The 20,570-nt window shown below is 35.1% G+C and overlaps 4 protein-coding genes and 1 long non-coding RNA gene across 9 annotated transcripts; 1 reads left to right on the forward strand and 4 right to left on the reverse strand.

Annotated features, from left to right (window-relative positions):
• Positions 1-250: 250 nt before the first annotated feature.
• On the reverse strand, positions 251-4,060 carry LOC103853603. Its single transcript, XM_033274780.1, has 2 exons — positions 3,844-4,060; positions 251-3,191 (listed from the first exon to the last, which is right to left on the reverse strand). The coding sequence occupies exon 2, from the start codon at positions 3,185-3,187 to the stop codon at positions 698-700; it is 2,490 nt and encodes an 829-aa protein (XP_033130671.1). The 5' UTR covers positions 3,188-3,191; positions 3,844-4,060; the 3' UTR covers positions 251-697.
• A 123-nt stretch (positions 4,061-4,183) lies between these two features.
• LOC103830576 (F-box protein SKP2B) lies at positions 4,184-6,634 on the reverse strand. Of its 2 annotated transcripts, XM_018653239.2 has the most exons (5): positions 6,511-6,634; positions 6,147-6,396; positions 5,077-5,425; positions 4,857-4,998; positions 4,184-4,773 (listed from the first exon to the last, which is right to left on the reverse strand). In XM_018653239.2, the coding sequence occupies exons 2-5, from the start codon at positions 6,359-6,361 to the stop codon at positions 4,400-4,402; spliced, it is 1,080 nt and encodes a 359-aa protein (XP_018508755.1). In that variant the 5' UTR covers positions 6,362-6,396; positions 6,511-6,634; the 3' UTR covers positions 4,184-4,399. The 2 variants fall into 2 exon arrangements, with proteins under 2 accessions (XP_018508755.1, XP_033130673.1); XM_033274782.1 differs by lacking the exon at positions 6,511-6,634 and having other exon boundaries at positions 6,147-6,492.
• A 4,517-nt stretch (positions 6,635-11,151) lies between these two features.
• On the reverse strand, positions 11,152-15,145 carry LOC103830578 (ACT domain-containing protein ACR3). Of its 3 annotated transcripts, none has more exons than XM_009106389.3 (7): positions 14,948-15,145; positions 14,006-14,100; positions 13,880-13,925; positions 13,682-13,796; positions 13,539-13,606; positions 12,471-13,184; positions 11,152-11,816 (listed from the first exon to the last, which is right to left on the reverse strand). In XM_009106389.3, exons 2-7 carry the CDS (start codon positions 14,074-14,076, stop codon positions 11,478-11,480), a joined length of 1,353 nt encoding a protein of 450 aa, XP_009104637.1. In that variant the 5' UTR covers positions 14,077-14,100; positions 14,948-15,145; the 3' UTR covers positions 11,152-11,477. The 3 variants fall into 3 exon arrangements, with proteins under 3 accessions (XP_009104637.1, XP_009104635.1, XP_009104636.1); XM_009106387.3 differs by having other exon boundaries at positions 11,156-11,816; positions 14,889-15,126; XM_009106388.3 differs by having other exon boundaries at positions 11,156-11,816; positions 14,006-14,189; positions 14,889-15,121.
• A 224-nt stretch (positions 15,146-15,369) lies between these two features.
• Positions 15,370-17,845, forward strand: LOC108869111. The gene is made up of 2 exons (XR_004449049.1): positions 15,370-16,055; positions 16,302-17,845. It is a non-coding gene; the product is annotated as an uncharacterized LOC108869111 (long non-coding RNA).
• On the reverse strand, positions 17,294-20,555 carry LOC103830579 (putative pentatricopeptide repeat-containing protein At1g77010, mitochondrial). 2 transcript variants are annotated; one of them, XM_009106392.3, is made up of 2 exons: positions 17,978-20,555; positions 17,294-17,695 (listed from the first exon to the last, which is right to left on the reverse strand). In XM_009106392.3, exon 1 carries the CDS (start codon positions 20,311-20,313, stop codon positions 18,301-18,303), a length of 2,013 nt encoding a protein of 670 aa, XP_009104640.1. In that variant the 5' UTR covers positions 20,314-20,555; the 3' UTR covers positions 17,294-17,695; positions 17,978-18,300. The 2 variants fall into 2 exon arrangements, with proteins under 2 accessions (XP_009104640.1, XP_009104639.1); XM_009106391.3 differs by having other exon boundaries at positions 17,294-17,705.
• Between the last annotated feature and the right edge of the window lie 15 nt (positions 20,556-20,570).

Here is a 20,570-nt window from a genome sequence, read left to right on the forward strand (position 1 = left end):
TTTTGGAAAAATACTTCATAATTTTGAAAAAAATACTTCATAATTTTGAAAAAAACCACATGTAAAACGTGCATGGATAAAAAATGCACATGTAAAACGTGCAGCCGTCATATATTTTGATATTATATTTTGATTACACTTAGTAATTCTTGGTAAGCTTCAAGGACTTAGTAATACTACCTTACACATAGTAATCTTTTGGCAATTTTTAGGTTTATCTAGTAAAACCCTGAGAAAATGAGCTTTTTTGTAGTAAAACTGATGCTTTTACACTATAATAATCATTAAAGAAGACATTTTCAGGAAGCATTTTCCAGAAATACGTATTTTTTTAGATTTTCCTTACTATGGTCTAACCATTCATACAATAACAATGAAAGTTAAGAGAGTTTTTTGAAAAAATGAAAAGATTTTTCTTAAACTGCTGAAATAATCATAAAAATTAGTCTTAATATATATTTAGTAAGTAACTAGTCTACAAATTGATAATAATCATAAAATATATATCAATTCTACATACTAAACATAAATACTCATACTAATATATATGTAGTCCAAATAACACATAGTAATCTAAAGTAGTCCTAGTAGTTCAAATAACACATAGTAATCCCAGAAATACAGGTAGTCCAAATAACACATAGTAAACCCAGTAATCCTAGTAGTCGGAATAGCACAATGAAACAAATTTCAACAATCAAACACCTGAACCTGAACCACTTCCACATTCAAAATACGCTGCCATACCTCTTCCTCTTCCTCTGGCTCTGCCTGTGTCTGTGCTTGTGGCTCCCCCTCTTCCACTCCCTCTGCCTCTTTTTCCTCTTCCACGAGCTTCTCCTGCTGATGGTTTCCTTGTTTGTTGTGGTTTTCCTTTCTTGACTTCAAATTCTGGAGGAAGTACTTTCTTTGCTCTAATTTCTTCTGGTATAACCCAATCAGACATATGAGGAACATGATATATTGTCCTGTGATAAGCCAAAGCCCATTGCTCTACCAAATAGTACTTAGAACAATACTCAGATAGATGGAGTTCCTTTCCCGCTTTATCAGTCATGAATGTGGCAGCAGCTACTGCATGAACACATGGATATTTGTCTTTATCAAATTGCCCACAGGTGCACGTGTTCATAGCCATGTCCACAGTATAACGCTTCCCGTCACTACCATGCACACTGTACTCGAGATGGAAGCTGTTTAACTCATCAATCCGAAGAAACCCTGCATCAACACATCTTTTAGTCATTTCCTCCTCCACTATAGGCACAAGCTTCAATGCGGGTGGCATTTCAGCTGCCTCTTTCCTGTGCTTGTTAAACCATTCAGCAATTTTTCCAATGATAAAATCAAACATTGGAAGTAAGGTGAACTTTCTTGCGTCCTTAATAACACCGTTAAAAGATTCTGCTGAATTGGTGGTGTCAACATTGTACCTAACTCCTTCAAAGTAACATCTAGCCCATTTCTTTTGTTCACAACTTTTGTCAAGATACTCCGCTGCACGCGGATATTTCCTGCCAAAAGCGTCATAAAGGACCAAGAACTCCGCCTCTGTATAAGCGTGTGCGCACTCCATAAACTTAAATGCACATGTTTCTCTGTTGTTACGGACGTAGCCTTTAACATTTTGAGACAGATGCCATATACAATAACCATGAGTGGCCTGAGGGAACACTTGATGTACTGCCTTGATCAAGCCTTTGTTTCTGTCCGAAAGAAACACCAATCCAGAGAGATCCGATATCACTGATTTCAACTGTTCCATAAACCATAGCCAACTCTCATATTTCTCACCATCAGCAACACCAAACGCAATTGGGTAGTGGTGATGATTAGGATCCTGAGCAGTCGCAACAAATAACACTCCACCATAAACAGTCTTCAGGTGTGTTGCATCCACAACAAGGACTTTTCTCATCGCGCGGAATCCTTCTATGCTAGCTCCCAAAGCCCAAAACAGATACTTAAATTTTTTGTCCTCATCCACAACCACACGAGTTATTGTGTCAGGATTCACCTGCTCCAGCATGTGCATATAACAATATAATAAAGAATAACTCTCTTCAGGAGTTCCGCGCACTTTATTAGCAGCTAGTCTTCTTCCTCTATATGCCGTTGTGTATGATACTTCCACAGCAACTCTCTGATGAACCAAATCGATCAGAGCCTTGGGGCGTGGTGTGTCAAAACTTCCAGGATAATCTTGGGCCAGGATAGATGCAACGATTTGTTGTGTGCCTCTCCTTCTATTAGGCAGTGTTCTTGTGGTAACAACAGAACATCTATGCTGCTTGATGTAACTTCTAACTGACCAAAGATCTGAATTCGTTAACTTTGCAACACGCACAAACCACTTGCAGCCTTCTTTGGCTCCTCGGCATTTTATCACATATCTCTTAGTATCCGACTTAATTACCTCATACTCAAAACACTTCACATGTGACGCCGCCTGAATATGAGTTTGCGCTTCCTCCTTGGTTCTAAATTCTTGATCTAAAACCAAATCCATACCATCATCCCACTCCTTATAGACAACTGGTGTGACTTCAACTGAGGGTCCTGCTTCTCTTTCGGTGGCATTCTCATGCATCTCAATGTCTTCGTAAAGTGTAAGCACACCACCAGTACCTTCATTATCAGTTGCATCCTTCTCAGTACCTTCTTCATCACCACCCTCTGTCTCAATAGCCTCTGTATCAATAGCTTCTGTATCAGTAGCCTCTCTATCAGTAGCCCCTCTTTCAGTAGCCTCTCTATCAGTGGCCTCTCTATCAGTAGCCCCTCTTTCAGTAGCCTCTCTATCCGATAGATTGCCATAGAAATCAGTGTCATCATCCCTTTTGTTGAACTCCACATGTAGAACACTTCTACAATTCTCTTGATTTACTTGCATTAGATAACAAAAAACGTCTTCATCTTCCCAGATATATGATGGCTTGTTCGAATACATTACCATTGGAAAGTAACTAATCTTCGCTTCCATCTTATAGTCGTCTACCTTTATCTTTCTGCAAATACGCTCAACCAAAACAGAGCGTGTGATCTCATCCACTGATTTCTTCAACACAATAGTGTGAATTTCATCTTCCCCTTCACCATCTCCCGAAATCCATTTCATTTCAACCCCATCTTTAATATAATATCCTCCATAATCAAAACAAATGATTGTACAATGCGGATTTTGCATTTTCCTGAAATAAAATGAATTATAATTAGAATTAGCATTATTAAGAAGTTTAAATTTAATTCTCACGTAATATTTTACTGTTAGCATTCTTACTAATACTAATTTTTTTCAATACTATATATATAGTAAAACCAGTAGTACTAGTAATATTGTAAACATAGTAATACCAGTAGTATCAATAATACCACGTTGCCTTAGTAAAACGGGTTATCTTAGTAATACCCAGAAATTATCCTTGCACTAATTAATCAACTTTTAGGTCCGATTTTGTTTGGATTTTGCATTACCCATGTTATATAATTCATATTAATGAAATTACACCGAAGAAATCATCAAAACGGGCTCAAAACGTACATAAAATATACCCTAAAACCAATAAATACAGTTTACAAAATCTTTTTAAATCTCTTAAAATTTGCATTCAACCTTTCTTTTGTTACACTAGCCGATATATACACTTATTTTTATAAGTATTCCAGCAAAAATTTCATCAAAAACGGACATAAATTAAACCCGAAATTCATATACACAGTTTTTAAATTCATTTTTTCTCTTTCAAATTTTCATCAATTCTTACTTTTTAGGTTACCCATGGTTTACACAAACATTTAAAAGATATTTCACACAAAATTTCATGAAAAACGGACAAGAATTACCTGATGTTAAAGCTTCAAAATCGCCAATGAAGGATGGAGAAGAAGAGCTCTTCACGTGGACAGAGGAGAGAGGAGAGGGAACATGAAGACATGTGGGCCAAGGTAAATCTGATTGGTTAAGGTTGTTTGTGGACCCCATTTGGTTGTTGTGTTTGGTTGAGTGTATTTAATTGAAAAATTAAATGAATTAATGAGGTGGAGAAGAAATATATTAAAGAAAGAAAGGTTAGTATAGGGAATTCAAAGACAAAGGGGTAATGGGAAAAGAGAAGGGACAAGAAGAATGAATTTTTTTCCATAAGGACATTTGGAGTTAAAGTCCTGATTTGATGGATCAAACTTACACAAAAAGTGTTAAAATAAATAAAAAAAGTAAGTCCACTGTTGTATGATGATGATTGATGGATCATCAAACATAATCATTTTCAGGTTGCTGTAATGTAAAATCTTGAGATGGGAAGATAAACTCAAACAAATAAGCTTTTATTTCTTAACCTTAGGCTTATATGTACACATACCAAGGAAGAGAGACCTCTCTGGCTTACACACTGGTGCTTTAATGAGCCGGGTGAGGGTAAGCGGTGTGGGTGCGGTGAGCCTGGAGGATACAGGCACAGTGAACTGATGTTAGATTCAGACAACCACTCATAACCAGAGAATGCCTGCCTGAGCAAGTGTGGAGCGCAGGGAATGTATCACAGACAGCTTGAACCGCTGAAGGTGTAAGGTAAGTGCATTGGCTAATGTTGAGGCTTCTTAGTCCTTCTTCATCGAACTTGCCTTTCTTAACCGACCGCCACATCTCGTGCTTGTTTTTCACTCCACTCTGAGCCAGCGAGTACATGGCTCTGTCCGTTATGTTCCTGCAGTAGTATAGCCCCAATGACCTCAAGTGTACACACTTATTTGCCAAAGCCACCACACTCTCATCTAGAAAAAACAACAACAACAACAACAATGTCTTAAGACTGATTCAAGTTTTGTAGAGGTGTCTTAAACATTATGAACTTTACCTGTAATTAGAACACAGCCGCAAAGATCAAGGGTTCTTAGATCAGGACAGCCATAAGCTAGGCTCATGACTCCATCATCACTTATATTCTCACACCATCCCAAGTTTAGTGACTGCATCTCATTGCAGTTTTCCCCAATAGCCTGCATAAATTTTTGTTTCCTTGTTAGGTTGTTAATATAAAGACATTACAAGGGTGATGATATATATAGAAAGGGAACCTGCAATGCATTGTCAGAAACAGCTTCAACACAACCACAAAGATTCAGAACTCTGAGCTTCTTGCAAAACCTTGTCAAATAGGCTAAAGCAGTGTCGCTGAAGGAAGTGCAGCCGCTAAGGTTTAGCTTAGTGAGGTTTGTGCAACCGCGAGCCACAGAATAGAGAGAATGGTCAGTGAGTTTCAAGCTTTTGCTTAGGTCAAGATCTTGTAGCTCGTGACAGTGATTCGCTATTGCTTCCACTGCGTTGTCCTCAAGCTGAGGGTTGTCCTGTCTCAATACTAATGTCTGAAGCTTGACGAGTTTTGGAGCAAGAGACAGAACCAAACTGTTCAGGTTCTTCTTGCACCTGAAGAAACAAAAAAGTTAAACATCAAAACAAAACCGTACTAGTTTCTTGGTATATATACAAATCAGAATCTTGAACTTGAAACCATCATATCAAGAAACTGTTCTCACAACAAAATTTGATCAATCAACAACAAATTTTGATACTTTCAGTGAGGCATGGACCTTCGGTGTCCCGTTCGGATTCAGTTTGGTTGATTTGGATTTGGATTTTCGATATTATACTTCTATATCTCATTTGGATTTTACTTATTTTCAGGTCGGGCCGTTCGGTTCCTTTCAGTTCGGATTGTAGTCAATGTATAGTGTATGAAATCGCTCAATTTTTTTAAACTAATGAAATTGACCAAAAATATACTCAAAAATCTAATTAAAACCTAGTTAAACTGCCTAAATTAACCAAAAAACATTTGAAATAATAAAAAAATATCAAAAATACTATAAAATGTCTAAATAACGGTAACATATGTAAATATATTAATAGATTTAGCTAATTTCGGTTATTTTAGGATCATAGTTCAAAACCCGAAAGTACCTAATTCTTAAGCCTCTTTCGGATAATTTTTTATAACGGTTCACATTTATATGAATTTCGGTTTTCGGTTTGGATTTGGTTTAGATTTCGGGTTTGGTTAAAAAAAGCCCAGGCCTACTTTCAGTCACATGATCCTGTCAACATATCAGCCATCAACAAAGAAGAAGAAGAAGCTATGTATACATACCAAGAGAGGGAGAGACGAGTGAGACCAAAGGAAATAGCATCTCTCCAGCCACTGCAAACACCAGAAGCAATGATGACCGTCCGATCATCAACAAGGTTAAGGATCTTCATGAGAAGCTCCACAGGGATATCTTTCCACTCGCTGATCACGACTCCTTCCATCTTCATCTTTTCAAAGCATCGGTCAAGTGTTGCTGGCCCTTCTTGACTCACCATCTTTTAATACTTCTTGAAAGCGGTTTCTTGGTTCTCTACCACCACAAAAAGAAACTGAAATTAAACAAAAAAAAACAGAGCCTCGAAAGACCAAAACGTAGGAACAAAATGAAACTAGAGATTGAAACTTTAGACTATTCTGATCATACCTCCGTTGCTCTACAAGTAACGCGTGGACACTCGTGAGGATGATAACGAGAGGAGAAGGAGAGATAGACAATGAGTTCTTTTGTTATAAAAGGGTAACAGACAAAGAGTTAACTTACGGACAATGTATACAGGACACGTGTCGGAAATCTAACGGTGACACATTACATGCTTTTCTTTAATTTATTTTCGGAAAAGTAAATAGTTGTAATATAAATATTACAAATAACAACACCAAAGTTTCGGGAAAAGTAAATGAAAAGTTGATTAAAAAAATTAGGGAAAAGTGAAAAGATGATAAACCTTAATTAGGGAAAAGTGAGAAGATGATAAACCTTCTTTTGGATATCAATAGATGGGAAAAAGCTATATGCACAACAGAGCTTATACTTTTTATCATATGATTTTTCGGTTCTAATTGATGGTTTTGGACTTTTTGGCGGAATATATATACTTGTAGGACTTTTCGGTTCTAATTTATGGTTAAAAGACAGTTTGGAAAATTTTCGACTGTTCCACTGATTACTAACAGAATAATATTTTGCAAGTTCAACTCTTAAATAGCACCATTGAAAATCACAACAAAAAATAATAATAACAACATAGATACAATAATATCCATTGTAAAAAAAACTAATAACTGTTATTGTATTTGTTAGGATTTAATAGTTAGTACACGCTTTTGTTTTTTTCTTTTATATAAAACCCTTCATACAACCATCTAAAATTTAATCACCAAAAAATTAAATTTGACCGTAATAAATGTGAAAAATAAGAGATCCATATAAGAACAGAAGTAAGAATGCAACACGCAAGAACGACCAACATGCACCTTGATGCTCAGGAGGGAGGCCTATGGGTTGGTGAGCACGTTTTTCCAGCAATGAAGGAACTTCCCACCTATACTTCATTCTTCCACTGCTTGAGATTTGATTGGTTATATTGTTAAGTTACTGACACGTTTTGTTATTAACCAAATGTATACAGTAATTTAGTAACTATATTGGTGCATTCATGACAACACGAATTATACATATGACAGAGTTGATGAATACTTCATATTTTTATTATTTCGCCATGTCAACACAAAGATAATCAAAATCTAAACTGTCATATTCACCGGTTTGTTTTGTCTGTATGCTCACGTAACATACCGAACAAGATTTATTCAAAAACAGGTATATTCTTTTTTTTTTTTGGTGCAAAGAACATATATAATTCAACAGGCAATAAATTTTTTATTATTATTTTAAATAAGTATAAAGAAAATACGCAACCTGAATCGTAAACATAAAACGTATTGTGTGGATTGTTTCAACGAGAAGGAGTTTGTAATTCTTTTATAGGGGACTAGATTTTTTAACCGCGCTACGCGCGGATAAGATATTATATGTATTTCTTAATTCTAAAAAATAATGTATAATATTATATTATATTATTTAAAGAATAAAAAATAAGACTACATAACATAAATATATTTTTTTATATTTTCTTTGTGGAAATCATTATGTTGTTTGATTGTTGTACTTAATTCACATATTTGCATAGATATTTGTGATAGATGAATAACTATATTTTTATTATCAGTAAATAATATATATTTATTATATAATATAAGAAAAATAGAATTATTTACTTTTTAACAAACTTGTCTCATGTTGGGGACTCGGTTATAGACATATCATATTCGAATGAAACATTTTTACACTTATCAATCTTCTTAACAATCAAGAAACAAATCTGAATATCAAAATTCATACGATCTCTTTGTGGAATAACTGCTCTGAAGAAATTGAATTTATGTATAAAAAAGGACTGGAAATGGATGTGCATATGTGTTATCTAAGTCAGCTTTACAAAAAACTATTTATAGTTCATATATCATTTATGTCCATCCTATTTTTTTGTCCATCATTTCTTAAACATCTTGAAATAAGTAATGCTAATTAATAATAAACTTTTTGCTCACAAAATAAAAATCAAATTTGTCTAATTATCGCTTAATTTGTCTAACTGATATATGTATTTCTCAATTCTAAAAAAATAATGTATAATATTGTATTACATTATTTAAAAAATATAAAATATGACTACATAACATAAATATATTTTTTAAATTTTCTTTGTGAAAATCATTATGTTGTTTGATTGTTGTACTTGGTTCACATATTTGCATAGATATTTGTGATAGATGAATAACTATATTTTTATTATCAGTAAATAATATATATTGATTATATAATATAAGAAAAATAAAATTATTTACTTTTTAAACAAACTTGTCTCATATTGGAGACTCGGTTATAGACATATCATAAACGAAGGAGACATTTTTACAGTTATCAATCTTCTTAACATTGAAAAAACAAATCTACATATCAAAACAATATCTCATACGATCTACTTGTGGAATAACTACTCTGAAAAAATTGAATTTAGGCATCAAAAATGACTGAAAATGGATGTGCAGATATGTTATCTAAGTCTCCATCATAAAGTACTATTCATAGTTATCATTAATGTCTATCCTATTTTTTTGTCCACCATTTCTTAAACATCTTGAAATAACTGATGCTAATTAATAATAAACTTTTTGCTGGAAAAAAAATCAAATTTGTCTAATTATCGCTTAAATATTTTATTAATATGGTCTAAGAAGCTTTTAAGTGATATCATAGTTTAATTTATTAGTTTTTTTGTTAATTTTTAGAGGTTTTTGTATTTAAGATTTTTTTTCATATTAAGCTTCTATTTCTTTCACAGAATTGATATATATATATATATATATCATAAAAATTACCATCAAATCAGTTTTACTTATTTATTATTTTGTTTTAACGAAAATACATTTTTTAAATAATTTAATTTAAAATAAAATTATATATTAATTTGCTGTATTTTAACAATTTCATTGATTTAATTAATTTGCTTTGGTGGATAACTTAAAAAGTTTTCATATGAATCGGGGAAAGCAAGCTTATGTTGTTATATTATATTTATTTTGTGTATATAGAATCTATATATAATGCTAGTGTAATAAAGAAAGAACATTATTTTTTTGTAACTTCAAAAAGATACATTATTACAATTTAAAATGAATCAAAATTGAATAAAATGGTAATTAAATATTTGTAAATCTAATTGTTTTGTTGGATTCTCATGAAAAAAAAATCGATTGGTTAAACAAATGTTTGAAAATTTGTTGTGGTAATGTTTTGTCTATAAATTATAAAATTTATTGAATTAATATATTTAATTATTGCATCCTTAAATAATATTTTATTAAGACATTAGAAAAATATGTTTTGAGTTGTTTTGTCAAATTGTACAAAAATCTATGCTTTTTCATATTTGTAACTTCAAAAAGATACATTATGACAATTTGAAATTAATCAAAATTGAATAAAATGGTAATTAAATATTTGTAAATCTAATTATTTTTTTATCTTGTTTAGTTGGATTCTCATGAAAAAAATCGATAGGTTAAATAAATGTTTTAAAATTTGTTGTGTTATTGTTTTGTCTATAAATTACAAAATTTATTGAATTAATATATTTAATTATTACACCCTTAAATAATATTTTATTAAGACATTAAAGAAGTATGTTATGAGTTGTTTTGTCAAAATTTTACAAAAATCTATGCTTTTTCATATTTGTCACGAAAATTTATATGTTAAACTTACTTTTACAAAATTCTTAACTTTGTCACGAAAACAAAAATCTATGTTTTTTCATATTTGTCAACGTTCTCACACTTTCTAAGAATATATTAGCTTAGTCACTTACTTATTTTTTTTTTACAAAACAAAGTATCGGAGTTTTGAAAGTTGAATTCATATTATTGTAAATGTACATAAGAGTTTGTGATTATATACTTAGTGGTTCTTGTATATGTGTCCAAGAAAATTTCAATGGCTTAGTGGTAAATGTCCTATATATATCATACTAACCCGGGTTCGATTCTCACCTTTGCATTGTTTTTTTATTTTTTACGAAAAATAAATGAGATGACATGGCAATTTTGGATTCTCTGATTGGTTGATTTTTCTATCCTATGTGGACACCCTCTCCATGGCTTATATCCCCCTTTTAGTATAGTATAGATTACACAACGAGCTTTATCTTTAAGTATTGCTTAAAAGACATTAGGAACGAAGTAATAATAGTATTAAAGGGTATTAACTAAGAAAGGACATGGAAACAGCAAGCCGTTTACTTTTTCCCTAGTTTCGTGCATACTTTAGTTTAGACTAGGCTGTTAGCCTTATCCTAGGCCGCACTCCATGCCGTTTTCAACTATTGCTTTTCGACTTTCCCACATCTACTCTCCATTAGTCTTCCCCATTTCAAGGGCCTAGCCATAACAGGAATATTAATTTTCATTTTGAGTATAACAAAAACAATAAATGACGTTTGGGATGAAACTAATAATGTAGTTTCAAACTTGGAGGAATTACGAACTTTGGTCCATCGGGTCCATAAACTTCTAGTAATTAAGAAATAAACATTCACAGGTAACCTATTTATCACCTTTTAAGTAGTTAAAGTATACACTGATGCAATACTTATGCTTAGTCAATCCTCATTTTCATGGCCAAGTCAGTGCACCAATTTAATAATTGAATCACAACATAGGTTCCTTAAAACAAAAAAACTTTTTACATTAAAAAATGAAAACTCTCAACAACATGGATATTATACATTTGAGACAAAGACAATAAGGTCGCAAGGACTGAGTTTCATATACAAAAAGCAAACCTTCCAATAGGAAAAGTTCCATATTATTCTACTATAGACATGTTCAAACGGTGCACTTAACGGTCATACTATGACTAAAGTAAAACCAAAATCCCTGACCAAGTCAAAACACTCCCACTAGACCTTCTAGATCATACATAATACACATTTTACAGTACATTTTTATCCACACAATATAATAACATTTATATATAAGTTACCTTGTCTCTCAAGGCAAGAACTTCTCCAGCAAATTCCCAAAGAAGAAACTGGTTTTGGCCCACCCTCCTCCTGTTCCAGCTTGCCCTTCTTGTTTCCATCTCCTGCTTGGTACCTTATTCTTCACGTTAATCATCATACTGTGTCCTATCTCTCCACGTAATGCCTCTATTGTCTTCACGTCCACTGGATTCCCTGAAGCATCTCTCACATAGAAAACGTTAACCGCTTGTTCTCCTACTGTTGTCACACCAGCTCTCGTCACTGAGAGGCCGTGCTCTCTCAGAATCCTAGTCACTTCCGACAAAAGTCCAACTCTGTCCTTTGCACATAGCTCCAAACTCCAGCCCTAGAAATGAGTTTCAGTCAATTACTTGAGAAACTGTTGCTTGTAATGCAAGAAATAGTAAAAGAAGATGTATGTGTTTATAACCGTTAACTTACCTAAATAGAGTTCGGACAATAACTTAAGGTACTGTTACTTCTAGTGAAAGAAGCATCAAAAGAAGATGTGTGTGTTTAAGGGTTAACTTACCTCACTGAAATGAGTTTCAGACTATAACCTAAAGAACTGTTACTTCTAGAGCAAGAAACATCAAAAGAAGATGTGTGTGTTTGATGGTTAACTTACCTCAATTGAGTTTCAGAGAATAACTTAAGAAACTGTTGCTTCTAAAGCAAGAAACATCAAAAGAAGATGTGTGTGTTTAATGGTTAGCTTGTCTCACTAAAATTAAGTTTCAGACAATAACTTAAGGAACTGTTACTTCTATTGCAAGAAACATCAAAAGAATATGTGTGTGTTTAATGGTTAGCTTGTCTCACTAAATTTGAGTTTCAGAAAGTAACTTAAGGAACTGTTACTTCTATTGCAAGAAAAACTAAAAGAAGATGTGTGTGGTTAAGGGTTAACTCACCTCTCTAAACTGAGTTTCAGCCAATAAACTTAAGAAACTGTTACTTCTAGTGCAAGAAACGCAAGAAGAAGATGTGTGTGTTTTACCTCGCTGACTCTTCTATGTATTGCAGCTTCTAGGCATTTGATAACTCTCTCTTTCTCTCCTTCAGAGTCAAGAGTGCAACCATCTTTGTGTCTGATGAAATACTCCTGAGAGGCATGAGGACCGCTCGATGTAATCGTGGCGTGAAACACAATGTACTGCATATCAGTAAGCGTGCATACAATGTCGAACATCAGCTTAGCTCTATCCTCACAGCTCACGCTTATCACAGAGTAACCTTTCTCTTCACAATGCTCAACAGTGATCTTAGGCTCGAGTCCAGAACCATCAACCTTACTCACTGCATCATAGTCTCTATCAGCGAAAAGCATCTGATGAAGCCTACGGTCAACATGAGTGGACCCAATGGAGAGACTCGTCCGAGCAACTTTCTCATCTTCTTCTTCAGACCCGCGTATCACAAGGTTGAGCTGCTCTTCCATTGCAGACAATCTTTCTGGATCATCAACGGCTCTAGAGGTCTCGTTATCATTCACATAGAGAACACAAGCGATTCTACGGTTATGAGTCCATGCTTCAGCTGCCACTACATTGAAGTGTAGGTCTGCTAGTACAGCTGAGATCTCAGACAAGAGACCAGGACGGTCACGAGCAATGATCTCTATCGATGTGTGGTCGCCTAGTGAGTGGACACCGACTCTTTTACCTGGCCAAGTGTTTTGTGAAGACGCAGCATGACCCTTTGGTCCTAACACCTGACAAGAAGTACAAGAATCATATACTCCCTTTCTTCCACAATGATACATTTTTACTGGTTTCACATATGATAAAAAATGATTAATGTATAGCAATAAGTATCTTAATTTACGTGTAAAAACAACTTCCTATAAATTTAAACCAATAGTTTTAATCATAACTACTTGAATTTAACAAAAAAAATTACTTATTAAATATGCATACAAACTTCTTTTTTTTTTGGACAAATATATTCATACAAACTTTAAAAAATATAATTTAAAACAAAATTTTTTTCTCAAAACATTCATATTCGTGGAGCGGAGGGAGTATATATATACAAAACCATACATTTACAGGTTTTTATTACATACCTTCTCGATGTAGTCAATTGTTTTGCTATCAGTAACCTTGTTTCCTTGTTGATCAGTGACATGGAAAACTATTAAGATGTGAAAGATGGAATCAATGAGTGCTTCATTGGAGTGAAACATTTATAAAAATGTGCAGTTATTACCGTCCATGAACCATCCACCATCAGAAGAGATGTATGCTTTGGTGATAGTGAGATCAAGATCGGTTAGAACTTGCACAACTTCAAGTAGTATACCAGGTTTGTTCATACTGTCAACCTATTATTAATAAACACTCACACACATCAAAATTCAAAACCAATTTCAAATGGTGTTAATTAGAGAAGGAAGGATGCTTTTACCTTGACAAGAGTGCATTCTTTGCAGCTAGTGTTGTCTATAGACACACTTCAACAACAACAACATAGAAGAGTATGAGCTTTAATTAAGTATGTGATAATCTTAAAGGAGTTGGTGATTAATATTACCTTGGAGGATTTATTCTGGAGCTCAAGTTCTCATATTCAGGATCAAAGTAGGGCCAGTAAACTTTAGCCATTAATCTTTAAGCTCTTCACACGTTCTGAAGTTAACCAAAAGAAGTTATATATATCAAACAAGACACATAACAAGACAGAGCAGCTCTCAACAAGTTGCAAGAAAAGATTTTGCCTGCAGGATCAAAATAAGTGAATCTTGGCCTATAAGTAACTAGGCAGAAGAAGAAGATAGAGAGATAAAGATTTTCATAAAGAGAAACCACAAACTGAGATTCTCTTTGCTCCTTTTCTAGTCCTTCTCAACTAGAGGAGATAGAAAGAAGAATAGATTCGTAAAAGTCTCTCTCTAAACTATGAAAATCAAAACTAAAAAGATATATTCTGAGCAACTGTTTTAATTCTTTCTTTTTTTTTCTCTAAGAGTTGACATGAGATTCCTCTCTAATATGCATAAAGGAATCCATGAACTTAGACGTAGCTTTTAGAGTGAAAAAAACATGGAAGAATATATAAAGTGACAAAAATGAAAAAAAAAAATTTCATGTAAGAAGATATGATTGGTCAAAGATGGAATCTAAAATGTTAACACTGTACACTAGTATATACAAAAAAAAATAATGACAATATGCCAACTTGCACCACTGAGAACAGCGTCACACAGCCACAGCCACACCAACAACAACAATGAAAATTAGACAAACTCTATGTTACTCGATTCCATGAGCTCTCTTGAGTTTCTACATACCAAGAGATTGAAAGATAATATTTTTAAAAAACCCCATTTATGGCAGAATCACAACTTGAGAAAGACAGTGGAGAAAACCTAGAAAGATTACAGATTTGAAGTGTTGAGAGAGTGAGAATCGTTTACCTTTAGTATGAGAGAGCGTAAAGAAACCTCAAGTTTTATTGATAAAAAAAGAAAGAAACCTCAAGTTTTGTGGAGACGGTGAGAGGAGAGAGACAGAGAGAGAAATCTTATGGAGATTTAATTACAAGTCTTTACATCTTTTAGAAGACAAAAGATACACGGAGGAGACAGAGACAGAAGCAGAGCAAGTGTCCTCAAGCAAAAACAAAAGAGATGTCTGTCTGCCTCTGCTCTTTCTTTTCTTTCTCTTTTAATGAGTTTGAAGTAAGAGGCTTTTAATAGGAATCTAAGGGGGTGATTGGTTGGGTTGTAGGAAGTGACTTTAGCTTTAATTTCCATCTACAACTTTAAATACTACCAATCATGATTTATCTTAGTTTTTAAAGCTACAACCCAAAACCTAAAGCTACAGCAAAAACAGACAAAAAATGGTTGTAAAAATCTTATTTTCTAAAGCCTCATTCTTTTAGCTGTAGGAAATTTTAAAGCTACAATCCTTAAAGCTAAATCAAAAAATTCTACAGACTAAATTCTAAAGTAAATTTTCTATAGTTACAGTCCAACCAATCACCCCCTAAATACTACAAACCCTCTAAAATTTAATTGAAACTGTTTCATTTCTCTCAAAATAGCCTTTAATTAAATGAGAATTAGTCAGACATGACGAAGCGAACATTATAATTAGTGGTTGTGTTAATACGAAACTATTCCACTCTCTTACTCACGCTAGCTACAGCGCGTGGCTTACACTCTCCATTATTGATATTCTTAAGTCCATTAGCACTTGGCAGTGTTTGGAAGTTGATAACATTATTGTGTGCAGTGGCGAAACCAGGACTTAGGCTGTGGGGGCACGTGCACCCACTATTATATAACAATTCAAAATTTTACAATGTAGAAAAGCAAAGTTTCGTTAGCTCTTATGGTAATAAGAAGCTTGTGCACCCTTGATTTCCCAGGTTTGATTCTTGTCTAATGCATTTTTATTTTTTTACTATTAACAGTGCACCCGTTACTTCAATGGTCTGGATTCCCCTCTGATTGTGTGTGCTTGTGTTGGAGTTAATAATTTGTAGTTTATATCACTAAACAGTCTAATCTCAACAATTACTGTGTATACTGTATAGCGCAAAGAGCGCGTGAAGATGGAAACTTTTGGATATCACGGTGCGTTTTTTTCACTTGATTGCTTCATCGACATAAAAACGTCATAAATAGCGTTATAGTGACAAAACTACTGAGTTCAAAAACGGTTTAAGTAAAGGTAGACGATATAACAGACGCTAACACTGTATTAGATAATATTTTGTTTGCTTAAAGAGTCTATTTTGGGCTTCATTATTTTCTAGTTGTTACATTTTGTAAGGCCCAATATTCAAGAAACTCCAAACTGAATTCTAAACATCTCCTCAGATCATCCTTGCAGCTGGTGAGGCAGGTGTTCTACCTCCAGACATGTACTAAGTCTTCTTCAACCTGTTGAGCTTATAGTGGATGCTATTCTTAAAAGCTCATATTCTCAAAAATATCATGAATTCAGTTCCCATTTTTAAAATTACAAATGGCATGTGGCTATATATTATTATTTTATCATTATATTTGCTTTCCACGGGCTTCTCCTACCACCACCAACACAACTTGCCGTCAATTTGTATGATTCACATTATCCCTTGATATTGTTTCACCAACTTATGTTTTTTTTATAGTGGTTGCTATAAATTAATGAAAAATGCCAGTCACAAAAGCTATGAGAAGATTCCGTATCTTTGCTCTTTAATCTAATCGCCTCCCCTAGATTACATCCTCTCGACGTCACTTTACCCCAATGGTCCATTAGTTACTTTATTTTGCTAAACTACATCCATCAACTTTGTCTTATATATCCATGCATACATCACAAACCACTTCACTTATTTTCTTTGTCAACCACAAACAGTACACATATAATCCAGCCAAATCTGCAATAATTCATAACCTCTACCAAGATTCTTATAACAATAAGTGACTGTTTTGAATTTCTCCTTAATGAGAATTGTTAACAAGTTCAAAGCATGTGTACTAAAAAGTAACTTAGATTCTGATATTGTAAATATGTTGTACTGATAACATATTACACACAAGAAAACTATGGTTGAACTGATACCTCAAAGAACATCATTGTAAGAAGAAAGATCAAATTGCTGACCTAGAGAGATGTGAAAGATTGATTCTCCTCAATTATGGGTGGCTCATACTCTCCATTATGCTTTATTTAGATACCTAAATTCGAATTGTTGTCTCACAAAGGATTATTATTGAAATAAAGTTTTGATGACGATATAGAAGACTAGCGATTTCTTGAAAAGGAATAAGCTTTTAATAAAAAGGAAACTAGCAAGAGATAGAATTTGATGTGAATGGAGAGATCTTCAAAAGTCTCAATAATGTATTCCACATTTTGTGTTCCTTGTTAACTCCCTCATCCTCTCTCTCTATTTTACTTATATTTTCGTTTACAACACCAACAAGAAAAATAAAGTTATGCCAAAGTGCTTTTCCTACAAAGAACATTACTTAGTGGAACATGTGATGGCCTCAACCTCTCCCACCTTAAATGTTGAACAACAAAAGATATCTTCAAAACACTATTTTTGAAACAACCCTTATGCTTACCACTGGTCCACTCAAAAAGATTGTGCGACTCACATGATGCACTCAGACTTTAAAGTCAACAACTACTATTTTTACTTGGACAAGAAAACCAAAGAGGATAGCGATCTTGAGTTTTGTGTCTCAGATTAAAATCCCTTCAACCAATGTTCTTATTCCTGGAGATTCCTGCGGCAGAACATCATATTAATTGGTGGAAATGTCCATAAAACAATCTAATCCCTTTGTTTTCAATCACAAATCTTTGATGTGTGACATAGAATGACTAACAAAGCTATTCACGTTCTTCTTATTATGTTGCGAAATCAGAAGGGTGTGTCTAATTTCGTTTCCAGTCACCAAATAAAAAAATAATAATGGAGAACGCCTAAAATTGCTACCCTCTAGCCAGTAACAACAAAAACTGATGTATGCATCTCAACAGAAAGGTGAGAACTGACCTCTAATGGCTGTTGATTTGAGATCCTTTTTGAAGTGAAGGATTATTCCATCTTATATCCTCTGCTTCATCTTCAAATGCATAGATCATGGTAGTCCTTGGTGCGATAAGTCCAATGCAGAAACAAAGAACCAGAAGCAAATAATTACTTTATGGGCCCGACAGGAACTGTAACGAAGACGTTTAGCTTATGTTCATCAAACGTCAATAAGCAGTTTTGTTTTATTGCAATTTTTCCGAATCCATTTGAAGCATTTCATCTGACTCGAACTTGGCTTGTTGTTCTGCTTCTAATTGATATTATTCACACTCAAGTTCGAGGAATCAACACTCGGCCCAACTGGAACCTGGACTCTTATTCACATGCTTCTCTCTCATCAGTTTCCTTACAAACGCTGAGCTTTCCCAATCACCAGAAGTTGCAAATATGGCGGACAACTGCACATAAGCGACTGAGTTCTCCGGTTCCAGCTCTATAATCTTCTCAGCAACTTTCTTTCCCATGGCTTTATCTCCATTCGCTACACATCCTCTTAGAACAGACGACCACATGCTCGCATCCGCCTCCAAAGGCATCTCTTCCACAAGATCCATAGCTTCTTCCAAATAGCCAGCACGAGCCAAAAGGTCGACCATACATGAATAATGCTCCCTGTCTGGAACAAAACCATTATCCAACTTCATTGCCTCGAACAGTTTCCTTCCCTCTTCCACCAAACCACAGTAATTACACGCTGTTAGAACACCCATAAAGGTGATCCTAGTGGGTCTTACACTCATTTGCTTGAACAGCTCAATCGCTTCAGAACCATAACCATTCGTAGCATAGCCTGATATCATCGAGTTCCACGGCACTTCATCTGATTTCACCGTTGTGTCAAACACTCTCCTCCCATGCTCCACTGATCCGCACTTGCAGTAGAGGTCGATGAGAGAGGACGATACTATCTGATCAGAGTCAAGACCAACAATAGTCGCCCTCGCGAAAACCTGCTCGCCCAGTTCGAGAGACGAAACGCTTGCGCACGCGCTGATGACGCTGGAGAGGCTAAACTTATCCGTAGGCAAATCCAGCTTGTGCATTTGGCGGAAGTACTCTAACGTATCGCCTGGACAACCGTTTTGACTGAATCCTACAGTCATTGAGTTCCAAGAAATCAAACTCTTTCTCTCAATCCTCTCGAATACCTTTTTTGCATCTTCAACTCTTCCGCAGCTGAAATATACTTTGATCATAGAGTTCAGTAAGATAGTGTCATAGCTTTTGACCTCGCTGAAAAGTTTGCAAGCTTCGTCCGGGCTCCCACACGTGGAGTACATGTCAAGCAATGTGCTAGCTACAACAATGTCATCAACCAACCCAAATTTACAAGTATGGCAGTGAAACTGTTTCCCAGTCTCTATGATACCCAAACCGCTGCAAGCATTTACAACAGCTGCCAGAGTACGTGAATCCTCCTGAGCTTCATACCTCATCTCCTTGAAAAGAAGCAACGCCTGCGTTTCCATATTGTTGGCAACATAACCAGAGATCATAGAGTTCCACAGAAACACACATCTATTCCTTCTCCTATCGAAGAGTGTTCTAGCCTCATCCACCCTCCCACAACTAGCGTAACCCGAGATCAAAGCAGATAGAGAATGCTCATCAGGCTCCCCGACACGATCCACCATACCGCTAGCCATTCTCAAATCACCACACTTTGCATACAAATTAACCAAAGCACTATTCAGCACATAATCACATTCAACACCACTGATCAAAACCCTCGCGTGTATCTCCTTCCCACATTCTAAAGCTTCCAGCTTTGCACAAGCCTTTAAAACAGTCGTCAATGTAACAACATCAGCTCTCAATCCCACTTCTTTAAAAAGCCTCAGACTTTCCTCAGCGTAACCGTTTTGAATACACCCGTGAAGCAGAGAGTTCAACGTCTTAACATCTTTCTCAGGCATAGCGTCGAACAACCTCCTAGCAAGACCTAGCTCACCGGCCTTAGCGAACCCGGAAACAACCACGCTCCAAGAGTACGCATCCCTCTCCGGCATCGTGTCGAAGAGGTTAAAAGAATACACTTTGTCCCCTGAGTTAATGTAGCCTTCGAGCATTGTGTTAAATGAGAAAATGTTTCTCTCGGGCATTTCGTCGAACAGGTTCCGTGCATTGTTCATTTTCCCGCAACGCGTGTATATCTGGAGGAGATGGTTAGCGACGATGACGATTGAGCTGAGGAAGCCCTTCTTGAGGAAGAATCCGTGGGTTTGGCGCCATAGAGTTTCTCTGTTGCTGCATGACTGAAGAAGACCGACGTAGCGACGCCGATAGTCTCCTTCCATCAGTCAACAAAACTGGAAAAGGATCACAATCTTACGAGGACTAAACGGCGCCGTATTATAAGTATTAGAATCACACGACGACCAAACGGTGTCGTATGATGAGGATCAAAACTAGACATGGGCATAAAATCCAATAATCCGAAATCCAAACCGAGACCTAATCGAAAAACCTGATCCGTATCCGGTCCAAAATATAAAAATACCTGAATGGATCTTGTAAGGTGGTACAAAACATAATTAACCGAATCCGAACGGAT

Source organism: Brassica rapa, chromosome A07 (genome assembly GCF_000309985.2).
Source record: "Brassica rapa cultivar Chiifu-401-42 chromosome A07, CAAS_Brap_v3.01, whole genome shotgun sequence".
In the NCBI taxonomy this organism is placed as follows: Eukaryota; Viridiplantae; Streptophyta; class Magnoliopsida; order Brassicales; family Brassicaceae; genus Brassica; species Brassica rapa.